We start from the raw sequence: 18903 nt of genomic DNA, 5'->3' as shown, positions 1-18903 counted from the left end.
AAAAACACAAATAATCACTGCTTAGAAAGGCCATTCATGGAGAACATATGTTTTAGACATTAAGAATATTCCCAGCTAAATGTGGGCACAAAAGAGCAAACATATAACCCCAAAAGCCATGTTATAAACTATGGACAGGGAGAAAGATGTGGATTTGTACAAAACAAAGACATTTTAAAAGAACAATTCATTTTTGGTGCAGACTGGAAAATCAGGGGCCCAATGTCTTTTTAAGTTTCCTATGGAGTCAGGGAATATGAGTCTCTGGCTCTGCTACCACAATACTGTTTAACCTTCGACCTGCATCACAGTGATGTCATGATGTTCTGAAGTACACCTCATCACTGCAGCAAGGAAAGGGACTTAAACCATGGAGGTCATCAAACCAAGATGAAACAGCTGTGATCCTCTACTCCACTGCAAACCACTTTCTAATCATATCCATTGTTGAAGTTCTCATTATTTTATAAGGCAAGTGGTTTTAACTAGTTGGGTTAAAGACTACAAGTTTCTCCAGCTTATAGCATAATGAACAACAATCTTCAAGCTAGTGGTGAAGTAGTGAAGTTGCATTGTGGGTAATGATTGTCCCAGGTTCTGACAAGAAGAAGAATGAATGGAATAAGACAAGGCCATATCTCTAGTTCTGTTGCAATCATTGTTGTGTTTTTGCCTGTAAATTGTTAATTGTAAGCCTAACAATGTTATAGAAGTCAAGTTGTTTATTCATGGTCTTAGTGGAACATTATTTGACTTGTTATTTATTTATTTGAGTGTGGTCTTTTCTGACTTTGTATTTGGCAATATCAGACATTTCAGTGTTATGATGGCGACCACCTGACTGAAGCTCAGTGAAAACACAGCTGTTCTCTAAATAGAAAGCTTTGACTTGTCCCATTGGTAAGGAAGGCTGAGCAGCTCGAGCCTTTAATGTGTTATCCAAGGGCAACAGTAGCTACATGAGTTAGCATTAAGTCATCACTGTGTGATTGAAGGTTAAAGAACACCTCATTTAAATCAGTTTTCTTTGATGTCTTAATGCAAGTGTTCCTTTTGAAAATAATGGATGGATTTTCTCACAGTGTCATGGTGTTTTTAAAGTTCCTTGCCGATGAGCAGGAATCTCCTGCTCTGGATGGATTCCACTCTGTTGGAAATGAGAGATGTGAGAGAGGCAGCTCCCTGGAGACTAATGCATTTAGAGAGTCCACGGTCCGAGTGGAGGGTATCAGACAGCTGGAGGAATGGCCTGGTGGGGAGATATATCGATGTAGACGTTCTGCTAGACCATTACCGGGGCATCCAGCCCAAACCAACCTGTGGGTGAATACTGCGCCAGACTGCAGACGTGATCTTAATGAAAAGAGCTACGTTTTTCCAGGAACGCTGTCTATAAATCAGGCTGTGTGCAGGCGCAGGCCTGAGGGAGGTGAATACATACGTTAATGTCTTCCTTCAGGCTAGCCTTCAGTTGGAGAGCCACTTATATGGAGTCAGGTGTTTATAACAACAGAAGTCAGGCTTTGTTGCCTCAGCTCTGAAGGTATTCAGGGTAATAACAGCAGAGTGTCATATAACCATTGTTATAAGCTCTTCATATTAGCTCCTTCAAGGTAGCTTCCTGGACAATTTAAATATTCAAAGTTTCAGGGGTTAATTACTTTAGAGATTACAGCACTTCCTATTCAATAAGCCTTTGTGGTTTTAACAGTGTTAACAATTATTCGTGTTTTCTGATGTGACTTCCCTATTGGGAGGAAGACATCCTTCCAAAACGAGTATGAATGACTGTTTCATCAGCACAGCTAAGCATTGGTTAGATATTGAACAAAGACTACTACTGTGGTTTGAGTAGAATTGATCATTTTATTATCAGCCAAACACATCATACTGGACATTTGAACAAACAAGTGATGTGTTCTTGTCTCAATCCCTTAAAAATAAAACATTAGTTAGCATTCAAAACTGTAACATTTCACGTTTCACAAGTGTGGTACTGCATCTATTATACATCCTTATTCAATGCTCTCTTCTATCTTTTTTATAGATAATTTTGCTTTCCCATTAGTCTTGGTCTTGTGGGAAATGCTGTGTTTGGCAGTTGTTTATTATTTTGGGGAGTTTGTGTATTCCCATGCCCAGTTAGATGAGTTACATCAGGAGTTTGATAGTATCAATCTTTTCAAATAACTCTAATCAAGAAAGTACATTTCACAAAATGTCAAACTACTCTTCTCAAATGAAGTCAGAGCCAGAATCAAGTCTTGCCTCTGGGATGCCAGTCAGTCACCTGCCACCTGTCTCAGCTGATTTACTGGCACTATGACTCGGAACCAGATGTGGTTGTCTGGCCTTTTAGTTGTTCTGTTACTAAAGAGATGAATTCTTGATAGTACCACCAGTTCAACTGTCTTCCTGGATGTTCCCTGACTGCATGCTGCCACTGTGTGTGTGCCTGTGTGTGACAACAGCACATTAGCTAAATGTGAGCTAAGTAAGGGGCACTGAGGCAGCGGTGCTCTGTATCGGTCTGCTCAGCCTCGTAGCAAAAGAAATGCAAAAGAGAGTTTTTGATGACGCCGAACCTTTCATCCTTTCATCGATCGTTTATTATCAATCACATATGCACTTCTGCATAGGGAATATTCAAATTGACAAAACAAGTTCCCCAGTGGAATTAGAATGTCTCCAGCTGCTGGCTGTAGCCTTTTATTTACACAGTGTGTATGAAACTAGCCAACAGCTGGTTGCATAAGGAGTAGAAACACTGCTCACAAAATGATTATCAAACACTCACTTTCTGTAAATACATTTCTACTTGTCCCAGTTTGGGTAGAAGTTCACTTGTAAATTGTAATGCTGGTATGGAGATTTTGTTAACTTAACAGAGATTGGCTAGCTCATTTCCCCCGTATGCATTCTTTATGCATAGAGCTGCTGGCTGGAGTTTCATATTGTTGTTACTCTGGTATCAATCCTCTCATACTGTAACTCTTTGCAATAAATCAAATAAGCAATATGTTTAAATATTTATTTAATTGTGCAATTGGGACAATACACTCAAGGCTAGCCAGCTTTGAGGATATGGTCATGTCTCGCACATTTTATCTGAGATTTTAGGGATTTTAGCAACATTGTCTGAGTGACTCTTGGTTTGGATGTTATAGTATGTTTTCAGTATCAATATATTTTTAATCAAGTATTTTTAGGCAAGAAAATAAATATGTATTTATCAGAGTTTTGCTCCTTTCAGACCTTTGAATAAACAAAGAAATGCTGACATTTAAAAGCTATAAATAATACAATTATAATTGGTTCAGTTTCACATTGTGATGGCTAACCCAGACACGAATGGGACCTGATCTAAAGCTATTGTTGCTTTTCAGAGTCAGAATGTCTGAATGAAGGCAAAATAAAAGCTATGCACAAACCAGTCTGAATAATTACTTAAATATATCAGAATCAGAATCAGAAAACCTTTATTCGTCCCACAGAGGGGAAATGTGCATTTGTTACAGCAAGAAAAGAGCCAAAGACAGCTTAATATTAACTATAGGAAGCATGCATATACAAAAATATTAAAGATACAAAAAATGAAAAATATTACACAATTTAGAAAATACACATCTTGTAACAGTTTCGAAGATATAGCAGCCATATATTGCAGAGCTATTAACGACATATATATATATATATATATATATATTGCACATAATTGGTATTTCACAACAAGGGGTGTTATAACTTATAGCATAGTCACATCACATAGTGTTGTTGTGTGTGTGGGGGTCTACCAGGGGCCGTGGTGGTATAGTATGACCGCTGCAGGAAGGAAGGACCTGCGGTATCTCTCCGTGAGACATGGAGAGATAATAAAGAGGCATTCAGTCTTTATCCGGTTAATTATGGGCTGCAAAAACTAAAGGTGGAAGAAATACTCAGATAATTTACTGATGATTTCCAAATGGTACTTAAGTAAAAGTACAAAAGTATTAGCATAAAAAAAAACTTTGAGTACCAACAGTAAAAGTACTGTAGTTATGCAGACTGGTCCATTTAAGCACCAATTATTTGAAATGATTGTATCATAATTATTGATGCATTAATGTGCTCATTATTTCACTTGGTAAAAGTGGGGTTAATTTGAATTACTTTAAATACTACTGTGTAGCTTAACCTATACTAATATATAATAATGCAATAATTTATATATATTTTCTATTAAATATCTAAAGCAAAAGTAGCAAGTAACTACATCTGTAAAATAAATGTAGTGGACAACATGTACAACATGATTTGACTACAAAATGTAGTGGAGTAAAAAAGTCGTATAATATGGAAATACTCACATAAAGTACAAGTACCTAGATGTTTTACTTAACTACAGTACTTTTACTTTTACAGTACAGTTATATATTCCACCACTGAAAAAAACACGAAAAAGAATAGACCTTATTTGAGTTTTTTTCAGGCGGAAGGGGGCCGATCTGATTGGATCTGATTGGATCAGGTGTGTAGGCTGCTTCTCTTTGACACGCGCTGCAGACACTTGAGAGTGCAGCCCCAAACCCCTAGAACGGTAAGATTACAAGTATTTTATACATTTAAAAAAGTTTACTTAAACAACATTTTCAGTGGGTTAATAACAGCTACTTTTTAAACTCTATGCTATTATATTAACAGTCGCTTCTGTTGTCGTCACCACACAGTGTCGCGTGTTCATTTAATTAACACATTATTTGGTTTGATGGAATATGGAAATCATATATTTAACGTTTAAATGCTTTTTTAATCACAAGTCACGTTTTACAGGTGTTATGCAACGCCATGATGACGTGATAACCTTTTTTGTGTCCCTATTAACATTTTCAACCAGGTTTTGTGTTTTCACGTAGGCCTACATAACCTTTAGCTAGCTTACCTAGCTACCCCATGTATGTAAAGAGAACTCGGTATCCTGGAGCTACATCCGGGTCTTTACCATATACTGTATAAAGGTATTTACCATAGGCCTATACTGTATTGGACATTCCAGGATTGGAGGACATTTAAGACATCAAAACTTTAGAAAAACTTGTTTTGTGTTATGTATCTGAGAAAAAGAGATGAAGACACATTATGTAACACATTGATTTGGCCAGCTCGGGTATTGATGGTACATAGGCCTATTGTATAGTGTTTTATTACAATTCTTATACTGGGAAAATATAGTAACACATTTAAAACATGTCGATTATGCTAAATAATCGATAACATTACATTTTTCTAAAGATGTTGACTGAAAGAGGCGATGATTTAAAGGGCCCATGTCATGGCCATTTCCACTGATCATAATTCCATTGTTGAGGTCTACTAGAATAGTTTTATATTATGCAATTTTCCAAACTCACATTGGTTTCTCATACAGCATCTCTGTAAACTACTTGTATTCACTGAATTTCACTCTCTGCCTTTAACGGCTCGTGGTAGCTCCAATAGCTCCAGCCCCCACCCTCCCTGTGAGCACAGTGTGCTCTGATTGGTCGGGACGTTGTGAATCGCGCTGAGCTCCGTGCAGGTGTTGTTTCCTTGTTAGCGATACACAGCCAAACACAGCCAAACTCATCCTGAGCACACACAAAGTCACAGCCGAAGTAAAAACAATAAGTGTGGCTTGATATTGAGTAAGAAAAAGGTTGATAAACTCTGTGAGAATGGGTCTGCAGAGAGAATGGGTCTGCAGAGAGAATGGGTCTGCAGAGAGAATTTCGCAGCGATCCCAACTGTCTGTTATCAGCCTGCAGCCAGGGAGGAGAAATCAGCTGAGCTGCCTGCTCCCTGCACACAGATGTGTGTGTGAGGAAGTCCGTGGATTGGTCAATTTGGACCAATCAGCGGGGGCTTAACGTAACGGCTCCGCGGATGTAACGTAATGGCTCCACGGATTGGTTCATTTCGTTCCGGGTACGGCTTGACATCATGCCGTACCCGGAACGAAATGGAAGAATCAAATGGACAATGACGTATCTCCAACGAGGCGTTTTGGGGAGGTATTTTCTGTGTTAGAGTTTTACTCGCTACAGGGTGTACTTTGAGGGTTTTGACTCTGCACACCGTTTACATGCATACAAACCTTCATAACACACAAGGGGATGGGTAATAACCGGAAAAGCATGACATGGGCCCTTTAAGAAACAACTTTCACCAGTACAATAGTCATATTTCAATACAATAATAGCAAATAAAGTCAATAAAAACCATATTCTTAATATTTGACATGCATTTTAGGGGGGGGGGGAGCCCTTGGATATTTTAAAGATTATTTTGAAACCACTTTTTTTACAACTTTTATTTACATTTTTCTAAGGACATTTTCTAATCCATATTTTGGGCATGAGTAATTAGAAATGTCATAGGTGGGACACAAAATGTCCTCCAATTCTGGAGTGACCCATATATACAAACACTTAATCTTCGATTAGGATGGAGTTGTATCTAGACATTGAAGTATTTAAGAACAGAGTGAAGAGACCTTACTTTAGACCAGGGGTGCCCAACCTTTTTTGAACCGAGAGCTACTTTTAAAGTGGCCAGTCTGCCGAGATCTACCAGTCCAAATAGAGAGGCGTAGCCATTACTGACAGCCTACAACCAGGTAAATACACACTTCTACTTGTATAAAACTGACCTTTGTACGATTAATACTTCATAAAATACTGCAGATCCTTTATCTTACCTCTTTCTAATCTACACACATACAAGTATTTAACTGAAGTTACACAACAGTGTTGTTGATACAGAGTTGGAGTGTATTCACACGTCACATACTACAGTGGGTCATGTTTTCAAGAAACATTGAACAGTGCTGCCACATATGACACAGGAAAAAAAGAAAAGACTCTGAACCCTTTCTTTGCCATTATATAAAAATAGTGTTGCTACAAAAGTATAAATTAGGCTTACTAATAAGACAACTCAGATCTGAAGCTACACAGGAATCTGCTGCCAAAGTGCAATAAAAAAGACAATTAATAGAATCAAACCCTTTTCTTTTTTTGCATTTTAGTAGAGTATAAAAAGAAATGCCTTTAAAATAGGATGCAAGCAACACTAGTTTCTTAACCTGAATTGATAATAGACTATAATCAATTTAAACAGAACAGATCTTAAAGTTTGCATTCTTATACCATTTTGTACAATAATTATAATGAATAAGTTCAAACAAACTCAAACTTACAGCTGATTAATAACGGTATCTAACTTGAGTTTTTATTATATCAAAAACCTGTTGAAATGCTACTGCTATTTTTACTGTCCCCAAAAAGCGCGTCGGCAGCCTCCAGGAATGCTTCTTTCACAACTTCGCCGTCTTTGAAAGACTTCATGTGTTTGGCAAGAACGTGACTGACACGATAAGATGCTATGGTAGCAGCCTTGCTCTTGTTGTTGGGCCTGGTGAAAAGTGACTGCTGTGCATTTAGCTGTCCATTTAGCTGTCCTTTCAGGTCCCTCACCTTTTGGGAGCGTAGGGCAGAGTTAGGAGGGAATTCCGTCTCGTAGCGTTTGTGCACTGTTTTGAAATGCCGCTCCTAAATTACCCTTCTTCGATAAAGCCACGCTTGCATTGCAGATGAGACAGATGGACTTTGAATTGGAATAGATAAAATAATCATCGTCCCACTCGGAGTGAAAATTATATATTTTGGGCTTTTTTGCTTCTGCCATAATTGCGGTCTTGTGTGTGTGCGGACTGTCACTCCTGTTGCCACGGACAACGTCAGCGAAATAGTGCCCACTGCCCACCAGCCACGCCCCGACACATGGGGTCACGCCAATCACAAAGCTTTGATGCGTTCAAGTGCATTATTCTGGCACAGGAAGATTATGTTATAGGACATTAACGATAAAACAGAATATTGTTGTTCTATTTTTAGACACATTTCGCGATCGACTGGGACTCTCCCCGCGATCGACCGGTCGATCGCGGGGAGATTCGACTGGTTGGGCACCCCTGATGGACTGATGGAAAAAGGGTGTAAAAAGTCAAATATGAAATGGTAATAAATCTGTTATGACTTCCCAACCACCAGTCCTGTGAACAGACACTGAAGCCATGGAGACATTTGTAATGCAGAGTCAAGCCAGGCAGCTGCTACACAACAAGTTTGTGTTGGTTCTTGGAGGCTCAGGTAAGAGACATGAACAGACATTTGTCATTTGTTTAGTCTTTACCAGACACTGAATCTTATAGGAAATCTGCTTCACACCTTCTACACCCTTTTAAATCCCTCACTGCTCTGTCCCTTTTCAAGTTTTTGTTCTTAGACTTTAAGGTTTTTCAGATACTTTATTTGAGTAAAACCTGTTGCATGTGTCTTTTGATTTCAGTGCAGCGCTCAATGTACAAAGACCTGGTTCTGCTGCTTCAGAGGGATAAGTTCTTAACTCTGCCTCAGCTCAAGTCCAAAGTAAATCTTTCCACTCACATGAAACTACACTTACATAAGTAGTCATTCTTCACAGCCTGCTGTCTTTTGTCTGACATCCATTCCTCATTGTGTCTTTATCAATTAGAAACAAATGATCTTTTTGTTCAAGATTCAAGGCTTCATTGTCATGTGCACTGTAGCTACCGTGTAGATATAGCAATGCAGTCACAGGCTCCTCCAGCAGTGCAACATGAACATATATACACAAAGAGACAATGGCTGCCGGAACAAACAATAACATCAAGGATAAGGCCTCCACTCAGATTAGTTATCATTTTGAGGTAAAGGGTTAACAATATAAATGAAATCTGTTCATACTATTTTGTTCTTCCTTCTAAATAGACTACTTAAAGGTCCCATGACATGGCCATTTCTACTGATCATAATTCCATTGTTGAGGTCTACTAGAATATATTTACATTGTTCAATGTTCCAAACTCACATTGGTTTCTCATACAGCATCTCTGTATAGTATGTGTATTCACTCTCTGTCCTAAACGGCTTGTTGGAGCTCCTGCCCCCCCTCCCTGTGAGCCCACTGTGCTCTTATGTGTGTTTGTGATACAATGGCGTTAGCAACCAGGAAATGACACCAGTAATGACAAACAGATGAGAATGCTGCGTGGGGTCTGGGTGCCGTGTTGGCGGGACGTTGCGGGGCTCGCTGCTCCGCCCTTTGAGGCTCGAGGAGCGGCCAGTGTGAGCTGGATTACTGGTGTCGTTTCCTGGTTGCTGCGTGGGGTCTGCGAGACAGCGAGACACGGCGGAACACAGCCTGAGCACACACACACACTCACAGCCTGGCTGTGTGTGGCGAACTGTGAGTGGAGATCCGTGGAGCCGCGGCTGAGAAAAGATAAGGCTGAGTGAGTGTGTGTGGGTATTTACAGAGTTTTACTCCCTACAGGGTGTACTTTGAGGGTTTGTGACTCTGCAGACCGTTTACATGCAGAAAAACCTTCATAACACACAAGGGGACAGGTGATAACCGGAAAAGCATGACATGGGACCTTTAAGTTGTCTATTAACTCAGGGCAATTCCCTTAATATATTCAAGTTGGGAGTTATCAGTAATCAGTATCAGAATATTTAGTTTGACCCAGACGCGCTCACTGTGTATGACATCAAGTTCCAGGTTCAGTTTTTTTGCACAATTATAAAGATACAAAATACATGCAATAGGTTATAAAGCTGCATTTCAATGCAGAGAGGAAGGTGTCCTCCTCTTTTCAAACAAAGAAATTACGTTATTGATATTACTCCTCACACATAAAAATCTCAATGAAGAAAGTTCAGATAGCACAGAAAATCTATACAGACAAAACTCACAAGTAAGCATAATTGTAGTAAAGAAATGAGGTATTTTGAAATCCCTTTTTTGCATGGTTAAATATGAGTGAATGTCTTTTGATAAAATATGACGTGTGCTTGTGTTACGGAAGAACATTTCTCCTGTGCTGGCATTAAATGTGTCCTCTCTGTGCTGCAGGGGGAATTTTCCTTCGAGCAGGACCTCCTGGTTGAGGGGGGTCGTATGGGTCCCCTGACTAACGGCACTGGGTACAGAGAGGTCCGGCAATACCGCTCCGACCACCACCTGCTGAGATTCTACTTCCTGACACGGATCTACTCCCCGTACATGGAGAGCATCCTGGAGGATCTGAGGGAAGGACTCAAACCTGATGTAGTGATCGTCAGCTCCTGTGTGTGGGACATCACCAGGTAATGCAGCTCCTACTCTGTATTCTACTGATAAACTCTCGCTCAGTTAGTAAGGAGGTGCTTATATATGGACTCTGTCTTAAAGGTGGGGTAGGTAAGTTTGAGAAACCGGCTCGAGATACACTTTTTGTTATATTCCATGGAATGCTCTTAACATCCCGATAGCAATGAATATCTGAAGTGCTTTGACAAAAAATCCATAAAAAAATGTCATCTGTGGAAGCCTTAGTACTGTAAAAAGCACGACCAATCATTTTAGCCGGCCCGGCTAAAATAACTGGATGGCCTACCTGCCTGTCAGCCTTCCATCTGTGCACAAACTTATCTCGTGCCCTCATTGGTCATGTGCGCGTTCGTGTGTGTTGGAGGAGGGGCTCTATAAGGAAGTGGCAGATTTCTTCCGGCTGTGTATTTTCAAATTCTAGCGATCTCGAGCCGGTTTCTCAAACTTACCTACCCTACCTTTAATTAATAGAGGGTTCACATAAAAGACAACCTTATTATTAAAGCCAAATAAATTACCATGAAATAAAGAATTTCAGGTAAGCTTATTAGTTAGTTTAAACTTCCAAAACATGTTATATTACTTTAAATGAAGATAGATATTACCAGCAAAAATGTGACTATTTTGTATTTGCCAGTACCAACAGTAATACAACCTTATGTATTGCTAGTTATCACCTGATTCAGCGTCCAACAGAAGTCAATGAGCGTTAAAGGGGCACCGAAGACTGCTCTTAAAACATAATCAGTGATTTCATCTCATGAATGTGATTAGGTGTACATTTTGCGTTTTAAATGAAAGACTCTATTCAGATTATAATTGTTTTACATCTAACTGTATTACAATAGCATTATAGCACACACCTATCCATAAGTACAATATTTTAGCCACTTCAATGAGTGCAATCCATCCAATTGTGACAACATGACAGAAAGGAGGGGTTTAATAGCAACACAGCATAGCATGGTGGACAAAACTCCTCCTCTTTTGAAGGTCCATTGTGTAGAATTCTGGAGATCCATTGGCAGAAAGGAGTTAGATATTTACCATTTTGTTTTCATGTGAAACTTTCACTGTGTTTTTACCATATTGTACCGCCATGTTTGCAGTGTAGTTCTGAACTGACAAACGGCTGGCTCTAGAGAGGGCTTGTTAACATTTTTTACATTTCTGTCGTGGATACCATATGTTTTCTATATATGATTAGGTGCCACTAAATCTTACACTGCTCCTGTTTAATATGCACAATAGTGCATGAAAGATTTTATTTGTGTCTTAAACATCATTCTGCATGGTCAGAAAAAGTGACTTTATTAGATATGTAAGCATGTTAAGTTTATTTTAATTTTTCTGGCAAAGCAAACACCTTTTGCATGAAACATATTGTATTGGTTTATAATTATATGATTGTAGATAAAATCATTGACAGTTATAAAACAGCAATGCGGATTAAAAATGAAATGAAGTATTACATAAGCTTTTACAATAACAGTTGAACATAATAAAGCGTTTCCTTTCATTTCGCAACAAGAGGCAGAACATTTCACCCTCTTATTTTCCTTTTTATCAAACCTCTTCTTGCACACATTGCAGTCCAAGGACTCTGTCTGCTTCAGCCTCTTCTTAATCTGTTCAGCCCCAAGCCTGTTTTTCAGGTCTCAGGCTCAAAAATGACCATATCTTCACTTCTAAAAGGGGTAAATTAATAATCTTTTTTCTCAAAGCAATGATAAACCTGTGAGTTGGATGTAGAAAAGTCAGAATCAATATAGAATATGTTTATTTTAAAGTAAATTCAGATTGAACATAGTAAAATAAATGTAAATTATAGTGTCCGTCCAAAAAAACAAACATTACTTATAGTGAAAACCACCCTTGAATGATGGGATAGTAGACTAAAAGCTTTAGGAATCCAAACTATAACATATAATAAGTACCCTGTATCAAGATTGATGCAAAACAAGTGACATTTGACTTTTTTAGAGAGATTTAGAAAAAGAAAGAAACACCTTTGGGTGGATTTGCCGTTTCTCTGGAACCCATTGGTCGATTTTGGTGATTGACACCTCCTTTTTAACCGTTAGAGCCAATAGAATCAAAGGGGGAGTTCCACATACACACTCGCGTTACCATTGAGGAGTGAGAGTGATGCGCACGCAGTTGAAAGCTATGTTACGCACTGAAAACTGAAACCTAGGCTCAAACTAGTAAATATGAAGATGGATTATCAGTAATCATTTCAAAGTGACACAGACGCATTGGATTAACCTTTGGATTAACCTTTGGATTAACCATTGGATTAACCATTGGATTAACCATTGGATTAACCTTCAGCAGCGTTTTTATCGTTTTCATGCCATTGAACACAACTTTTGATCAGAACAACAGCAAACGTAAGACTATTCGTGTGTTTGCTCCGTAAAGCTACGTTGTGTGATGTCTGGGTTTGTATCCCATGCCGCGAGCATTTTTTCGCTCGGGGCTAATTCTGAGGCTCGGCGTTAGACTTGTGTTTTGTTTAGCTAAACATTTTTCATATCGTCAGTTAGCTGAGTTTCTTCCCGTTAAGTGGATATGACACATTAATAGTTTGTTAAATGTTAAGAAGCCCTCAGACGCTGTTTCTTGCGGGGGCATGGGGGCTTAACAGGTTAAGTCTCTTTTGCAGGGGAGTCTTAATCTACAAAATAAGAATAAGAATACACTTTTATTTTGTTACATACATGAACAGTGACTGTGTTCTCCATCACATATTACAATCTTGAGTGCAGAAATAGCCTTTCCACTCCTTTACTGTGGACAGGGGCTATGAGTGCAGGGCTGTGGGTGAGATACAGCTCAGAGGATTCTGGAGATAAAATCCACAGAAGATTCTCCCCTCTGGGGATTTGGTCTGGAGTAGAGCAAAGTGAGAACAAAGAAATGTGTTCTTTAAAACCAATAGACTGGTGGTGGAGCAGTAAATGTAACTGATATAGAGTATCTTCAGATCAGGACTTCTCAGTCTGGTAGAGTCCCAGTGAGGCACGAGGTCAGCTGCCTCACTCTGTCATCCTCCTCGCAGCCCTCAGAACACACTGCACACACACTGCTGCTGTCTGGGAATCAGCTCCTTCACCCGTAGAACATTAGAACACATTTCAATAAAACTGTTTTTTTGTTTTTAAAAAGTGTTTTGTGTGCATGAATTTGATTCTGGAGGCTTAAGAACAGCATCTTATAGAAACCAATACCTTCCAGTGACCTTGACTATGCTGCCTTAACTATACAATATCTTGAGCACTGTGACATCAAACATGACAGCTTATGTCCAAACTCTTCTATAACATAAGAGAAGATGGACCTTTATTGATCCACGTAGGGAAATCCAGCAGCAACAGAACAAGAGAGAAACACAGATGAGAATACACACAAGGATAATAAGCAATAATAATAATAAAAAAATATCACTGTAGGTAATTTCATGGTAACACATTTATTTGTTTACAAGTGATAGAGGTTTTTAGGTCAACAGGGTCAAATCTGGTGTACACATCTCTACCATTGCCTTATACAGAGAAAATGCCCAAGCCTCATGAATATTATTCAATTAACAGGAAAACCAAGGACTGTGAAATGATGTTGCACCTCCTGCTCCACCTGGGAAAAGAAAATGTTCCTCTTTTGCATAACAGACTGCCAGATGATCTTTACAAATTGCAATTAACACAGCACAGGAGGGAGGGAATACAGTACATAACGTTGATAAAACAAGAGATCTGCAATGGGAGCAGGCATAATTGGGCACATCACAACTGTCCGTTACTCATTTGACTCCAACCTTGTAGTCTTTTTTTTTTTACAAAATTAATTGATGACTTTAAAAAAGAAATCCAGGAAATTAAAAAAAGTTCCCATAAAAGTGTATATTCATTTTAAGTAATTATATTCAGAATAAATATATCCATGTTGTTTAACAGCAGTAATCTCACCTCAAAGTCCCAGTTTCCTGGTGACGGATGTCAGTGCTCTCATTGACCCTTGATCCCCTCACTGGGGATTTGAAGAACTCTGCCACCAGCTGGTCGTCCAAAGTCTGGCTCACTTTCTCATCAATGACGCGGCTGCTCGTTTCATTGTTGTAAGTAATTAAGTTGGCTTACTCATAGGGTGACCAGGTGCCAGAAAGCCACAAGTGGGACAGAGAGTATGTTTGTGTGGGACAATGTGGGACATGTAAATGCAATGTCGACGCGTGAACGCCGGGGGGGGGGGGGGGGGTCGGCCGGAGAGACACTATGGACGCTGGTGAACAACTGTCAGCGGGGGGGGGGGGAAGTGACACTACGGACGCTCTTACATATAATAATACAGGGCAGTGACGGCCGTCAGCGAACCGAGCCGGCCTTTCTCCGCATCTGATTTGTCATGAATCAGATTTTCGAAAAGCGTTTTAGCCAATCAAAATGAAATATGCGGGACATCGTCTCAATTTGCGGGACGCACCAAAAGTCGTGAAAATGCTGTGCAGCAAAGCGGGACATCTGGTCACCCTACCTACTCAACGTTAATTATTTGGAGGTGGTGAATTTACAATTTTTTTGTTAGCGGTTGAAGAATTTAAAATGAAACCACTCAAAGAGGAACTGCCCAATCCTTTGCCTAAGAAAATAATTGGCTCATAGCTGGTGTAGTGGGGCCACTTTTGCTTAAGACATTCATATATTATTTTTGAAGCAGCTTTCAAGAGCCCTTTGCTACATGTAATGCTGTGCCACACTTTAGTGTTCTCCCTAAAGACACAACAAAGTAATTATTATAATAATAATAAAGATATTTCTTGGCCTTTTGCCTTTTTTTGTAGAACTGCCAAAGAGACAGAAAGAGTTAAAGAAGGGCTGACATGCAGCAAAGGGCCGTGGGTCGGATTAGATCAGGAGACACTGTTGTAAGAAACTCATTTATATTACATTATTTGTCTCTTATAAGTTTCTCCTTTTTGTTCTGTTCCTTTATGGGTAGCTGTCATATCAAGACACTTTAAAGGTAGGGTAGGTAATTCACTTCAGAAACACTTGTTATATTCCATGGAATGCTCTTAACATCCCGATAGCAATGAATACATTAAATGCTTTGACAATAAATATATACAAATATTTCATCTGTGGAAGCCGTGGCGCTGTAAAAAGCAAGTCCAATTATCCGGAGATGGAGCACTCGAGTCCTGGACTCGGACTCGAGTGCCGATTTTCGGGACTCGCGGTTCGACTCGGACTCACGCATTGACGCGGACTCGACTCAAACTCGTGAATTCTCGCGCACGATGACTCTGACTCGGACTCATGAATTTTTAGCCCGTCATTTTGCATGCTAAGTAGCCATGTGCTTTCTGGGGCTTAATCTTTATTGATATAATTTAAACATTCACTATAATTGTAGCGTCCCCGGCTGAATGATGGTCAGACTCTCCAACTGATGGTATCTGTTTATTGCACACCCTTTTTATACAATCATTACCAACGTAAGAGCTTGTGCCCTTATCAGCCAGGTGCTAAAAACCCAATGCAACTATTTAGTATATGTAAATGTGTTTGTCATCTATCCGTCATTATACATGTATGTTTACACTGCTCCGTTGTCCATTGACTTCCGGTAAAAGTTCCTTCAATATAAGAGTCCCGATCTTATTACTATCAAAATAAAAGTGCAAAACTAAAACTTTACCATAAGAAAATATTGGCATACAAATATAATCACTTCTCTAAAAGGTAACTAATTTTAAATATAGTTAGACATATTAAAGGTCATTTACAATAATATAAATAATAATAATAATAATATTAATATTAATATTAATATTATTAATAAGCTTTGTATAGCACCTTTTATACAATAATTGTATGACTCTGACTCGACTCGGACACTCCTTGGGTGACTCGGACTCGGACTTGGACTCGACTCCGACTCTCCCTATGTGAGGTGACCACGCCCTAATTTATGCAAAAACTTCAAGACCTAATATAACTAAAAGGGTTGCGTTATAAAAACAATTCATCCCCCACACAGTAGTCATGAAGGGGGAATCTAACTATACAGAGAATATGGTTTTTTGAACATGGGGGTCTATGGAAATTGCTCCCTTCTGCAGACTGCTCCTACTGGCCACTAGATGAACTGTAGTTTGAGGCACTTCCTTATTGGCCTCCCGACTCTGCCCCAGAGTTTGCCGCTTGGTACAAATAGATTGCTAAGAAATGGTTTAAAGCCGATGTCTGCCCTTTTCACTTGCCCTCATGATTCTCTCACTCACAAAATATTTAATTATTCTAACAGCCATATCTTCAAATCTGAAAACATTACACTGATGATATTTACACTTAATGTAGTTCATGGGCGTAATTTCCACTGGGGACAGGGGGGACATGTTCCCCACACTTTTCCAAATCCCGTTTGTGTCCCCCCCACTTTTCAAATGTGTTTATTGTCAATAAATCTCATGGAAATGATTTTTTAAGATTGACAAACACCATATGTGTAATTCATGGCACAATTCAAAGGGATCGAAAGATACGTTTTCTCTCTTCATTGACTTCAATACATAATTTTTCCGAAATAAGGTCCCATGGACACAGGCGTGACTTCGCCACTCTATAGTATTGTCGAGAGCTTACAATTTGACGAGGAAGCCTCCTCAGCATTCTCTATTTTGAAAAAACCTTGGTTGATCTGGTCCAAGTGGTCTTTGCAGCTTTGCAGTGTAGTTTTTAGGATTTATATTAGCTGCTGTTTATTGAATTGAACTGCTAAGTCATTCTTTGCAAAATGATTACAATTCTCTGCTCCCAGGTTTGTACTACAACTAGGCAAAGCAGTATACAATTGCATTTTTTGCTCCAGACAAACATTTTAAAGTTGTCTAACTACTTCAGCCCTCAACACTCATTTCTGCAGACTAAACAATCTCCTGTGCAGTGTCTGCTTTGAAAGACGCCTGTCTGGCACTGCATATCCTGGTCCTTGTATTTGTTTCCTGTGGATTTCATTAAAGTTGAGCCTTGTTTGGCTCAGACGCAGTGGAAGGGAGTGTGTAATTAAATATATACAGTGTGCATGGACACTGAATGGAATCGCTCCAGCAGCAAGTGGCAGCTCCACAAGATTTCCTTTATTGCCTAAAATGAGGAAATGTAGAGCTACAATATATTCAGACCCCTTTTACACAATTTCTCATGTTGATGCCAGTGTGTGAAATGAAATGTACTGAAGGTCACTGAACATTTATTCTAACGGACAATTGTTGTCAGTGTTTCCCCTAGGATTACTGCTTTGGGGGGGTGCTGCCAGGGCGGGATGAGGGCGGTCCGATGATGGCGATCCGTGCAGGGGGGGGGGGGAGAAAGTTACTTTGGTTTGAGAAGTGGGGGGGACACAGTGTAGTTTTACACACCGTCTTATTTGACTTTCTCAGGACTTAAAACTGATTTTGGGGGCAGACCCCCACAAAGAAAAAGATATATTTACACACGTAAGGTCATCATCGTAACAGTTTTTTATGCTCATGGAGTCATCTGTGAGCAGAGCATCAAGTTAACATGCCTATAACAGCTGAATGCGGCGATTACCATCTTGTTCAGCAAAACGCCTCACAAACTGATTAAGATCTAAAGCTTTAGTGCGTTTTGATTCAATGCTGAGTACAGCCAAACTTGACAGTTTCTTCTCTGTCATTGTAGACCGCAAATACCTCATTCCTTCCGTCTACTTGGGTCCGGATGCTTCGCACCAGGGCCGGGTGAATTTACATTTATTAGACCATTCAAAAAAAATACTGCTTCAAAAAAGTGGGGGCTCCAAATAAGTGGGGGAACGGCAAACCCCCGCGTCCAACGACCACTACCCCACTGCCTGATATCATTAGAAAGCTAGGAATCTCCTCTTTCCAACAGTGTATACAACTCAAAATGTGTCTTCGGGTCGATGCGACTGATTTCGATAGAGCAGGTCACATATGAGGTGGTCCCCGAAAATCCTTGATAATAAAAAGTGGATTTTATTTAGCTTTTTCCCACGGACCACCTGCAGTACCGCGGACCACAGTTTGTGAACCGCTGCTATAGTACACATTGGAATGATTTATTACTTTAATTTTTACAACTATATTAAATAGGTAAAGGTGTGCATTGGAAATATTTGTTTACATAGATGACCAAAGAATTTGAAACTCACTAAGATAACTTAGACTAAAGTTAACTATCCAATGACTCAGAGAGTCCCTTACATCACCTGAGCTGTAGTTATCAGCCTCTCAGTCTGACAGGAGAGGACTCTCCCTCCAGCTTGTTGTAGAAACAGCTTCTAATATCCGTTAGGTCTGAGCTAGCACCAGATGCTCTCTCTCTCTCTCTCTCTCTCTCTCTCTCTCTCTCTCTCTCTCTCTCTCTCCTCTCCTCTCTCTCTCTCTCGTCTCTCTCTCTCTCCCTCTCTCTCTCATCCCTCGCTCGGCTCTCTCTCTCTCGCGTCTCTCTCGTCTCTCTCGTCTCTCTCGTCTCTCATCCTCTCCTTTCTCTCCTCCGCTCGTCTCTCTCATTGTGAGTGTCTCTTATCTCTTCCTAGTCCTCTCTACGGTCCATCGATCAGACTCCAGAAATCTGAATCCGTCATCTCTGCGTCGATCTCACATCTCTGTCTCCGGCTCTTGCGTCCAATGTAAAAAGTACCTTCTAGATCCCT

At 39.8% G+C, this 18903-nt stretch overlaps 1 protein-coding gene across 1 annotated transcript in view; it reads left to right on the top strand.

Moving 5' to 3' along the window:
- Positions 1 to 4884: 4884 nt before the first annotated feature.
- Positions 4885 to 18903, top strand: part of LOC117482650 (PC-esterase domain-containing protein 1A-like) — a 35714-nt gene continuing 21695 nt past the window's right edge. Inside the window, exons 1-4 of the mRNA XM_034130828.1 lie at positions 4885 to 4997; positions 8070 to 8168; positions 8368 to 8447; positions 9958 to 10190. Coding sequence (XP_033986719.1) covers positions 8093 to 8168; positions 8368 to 8447; positions 9958 to 10190 — 389 coding nt within the window. The 5' untranslated portion in view covers positions 4885 to 4997; positions 8070 to 8092. The remainder of the gene's footprint in view (positions 4998 to 8069; positions 8169 to 8367; positions 8448 to 9957; positions 10191 to 18903) is intronic.

This window comes from Trematomus bernacchii, unplaced genomic scaffold (assembly GCF_902827165.1).
Source record: "Trematomus bernacchii unplaced genomic scaffold, fTreBer1.1, whole genome shotgun sequence".
In the NCBI taxonomy this organism is placed as follows: Eukaryota; Metazoa; Chordata; class Actinopteri; order Perciformes; family Nototheniidae; genus Trematomus; species Trematomus bernacchii.
The sequence above is the reverse complement of the archived record's forward strand: the minus strand, read 5'-3'. Positions and strand labels throughout refer to the sequence as shown.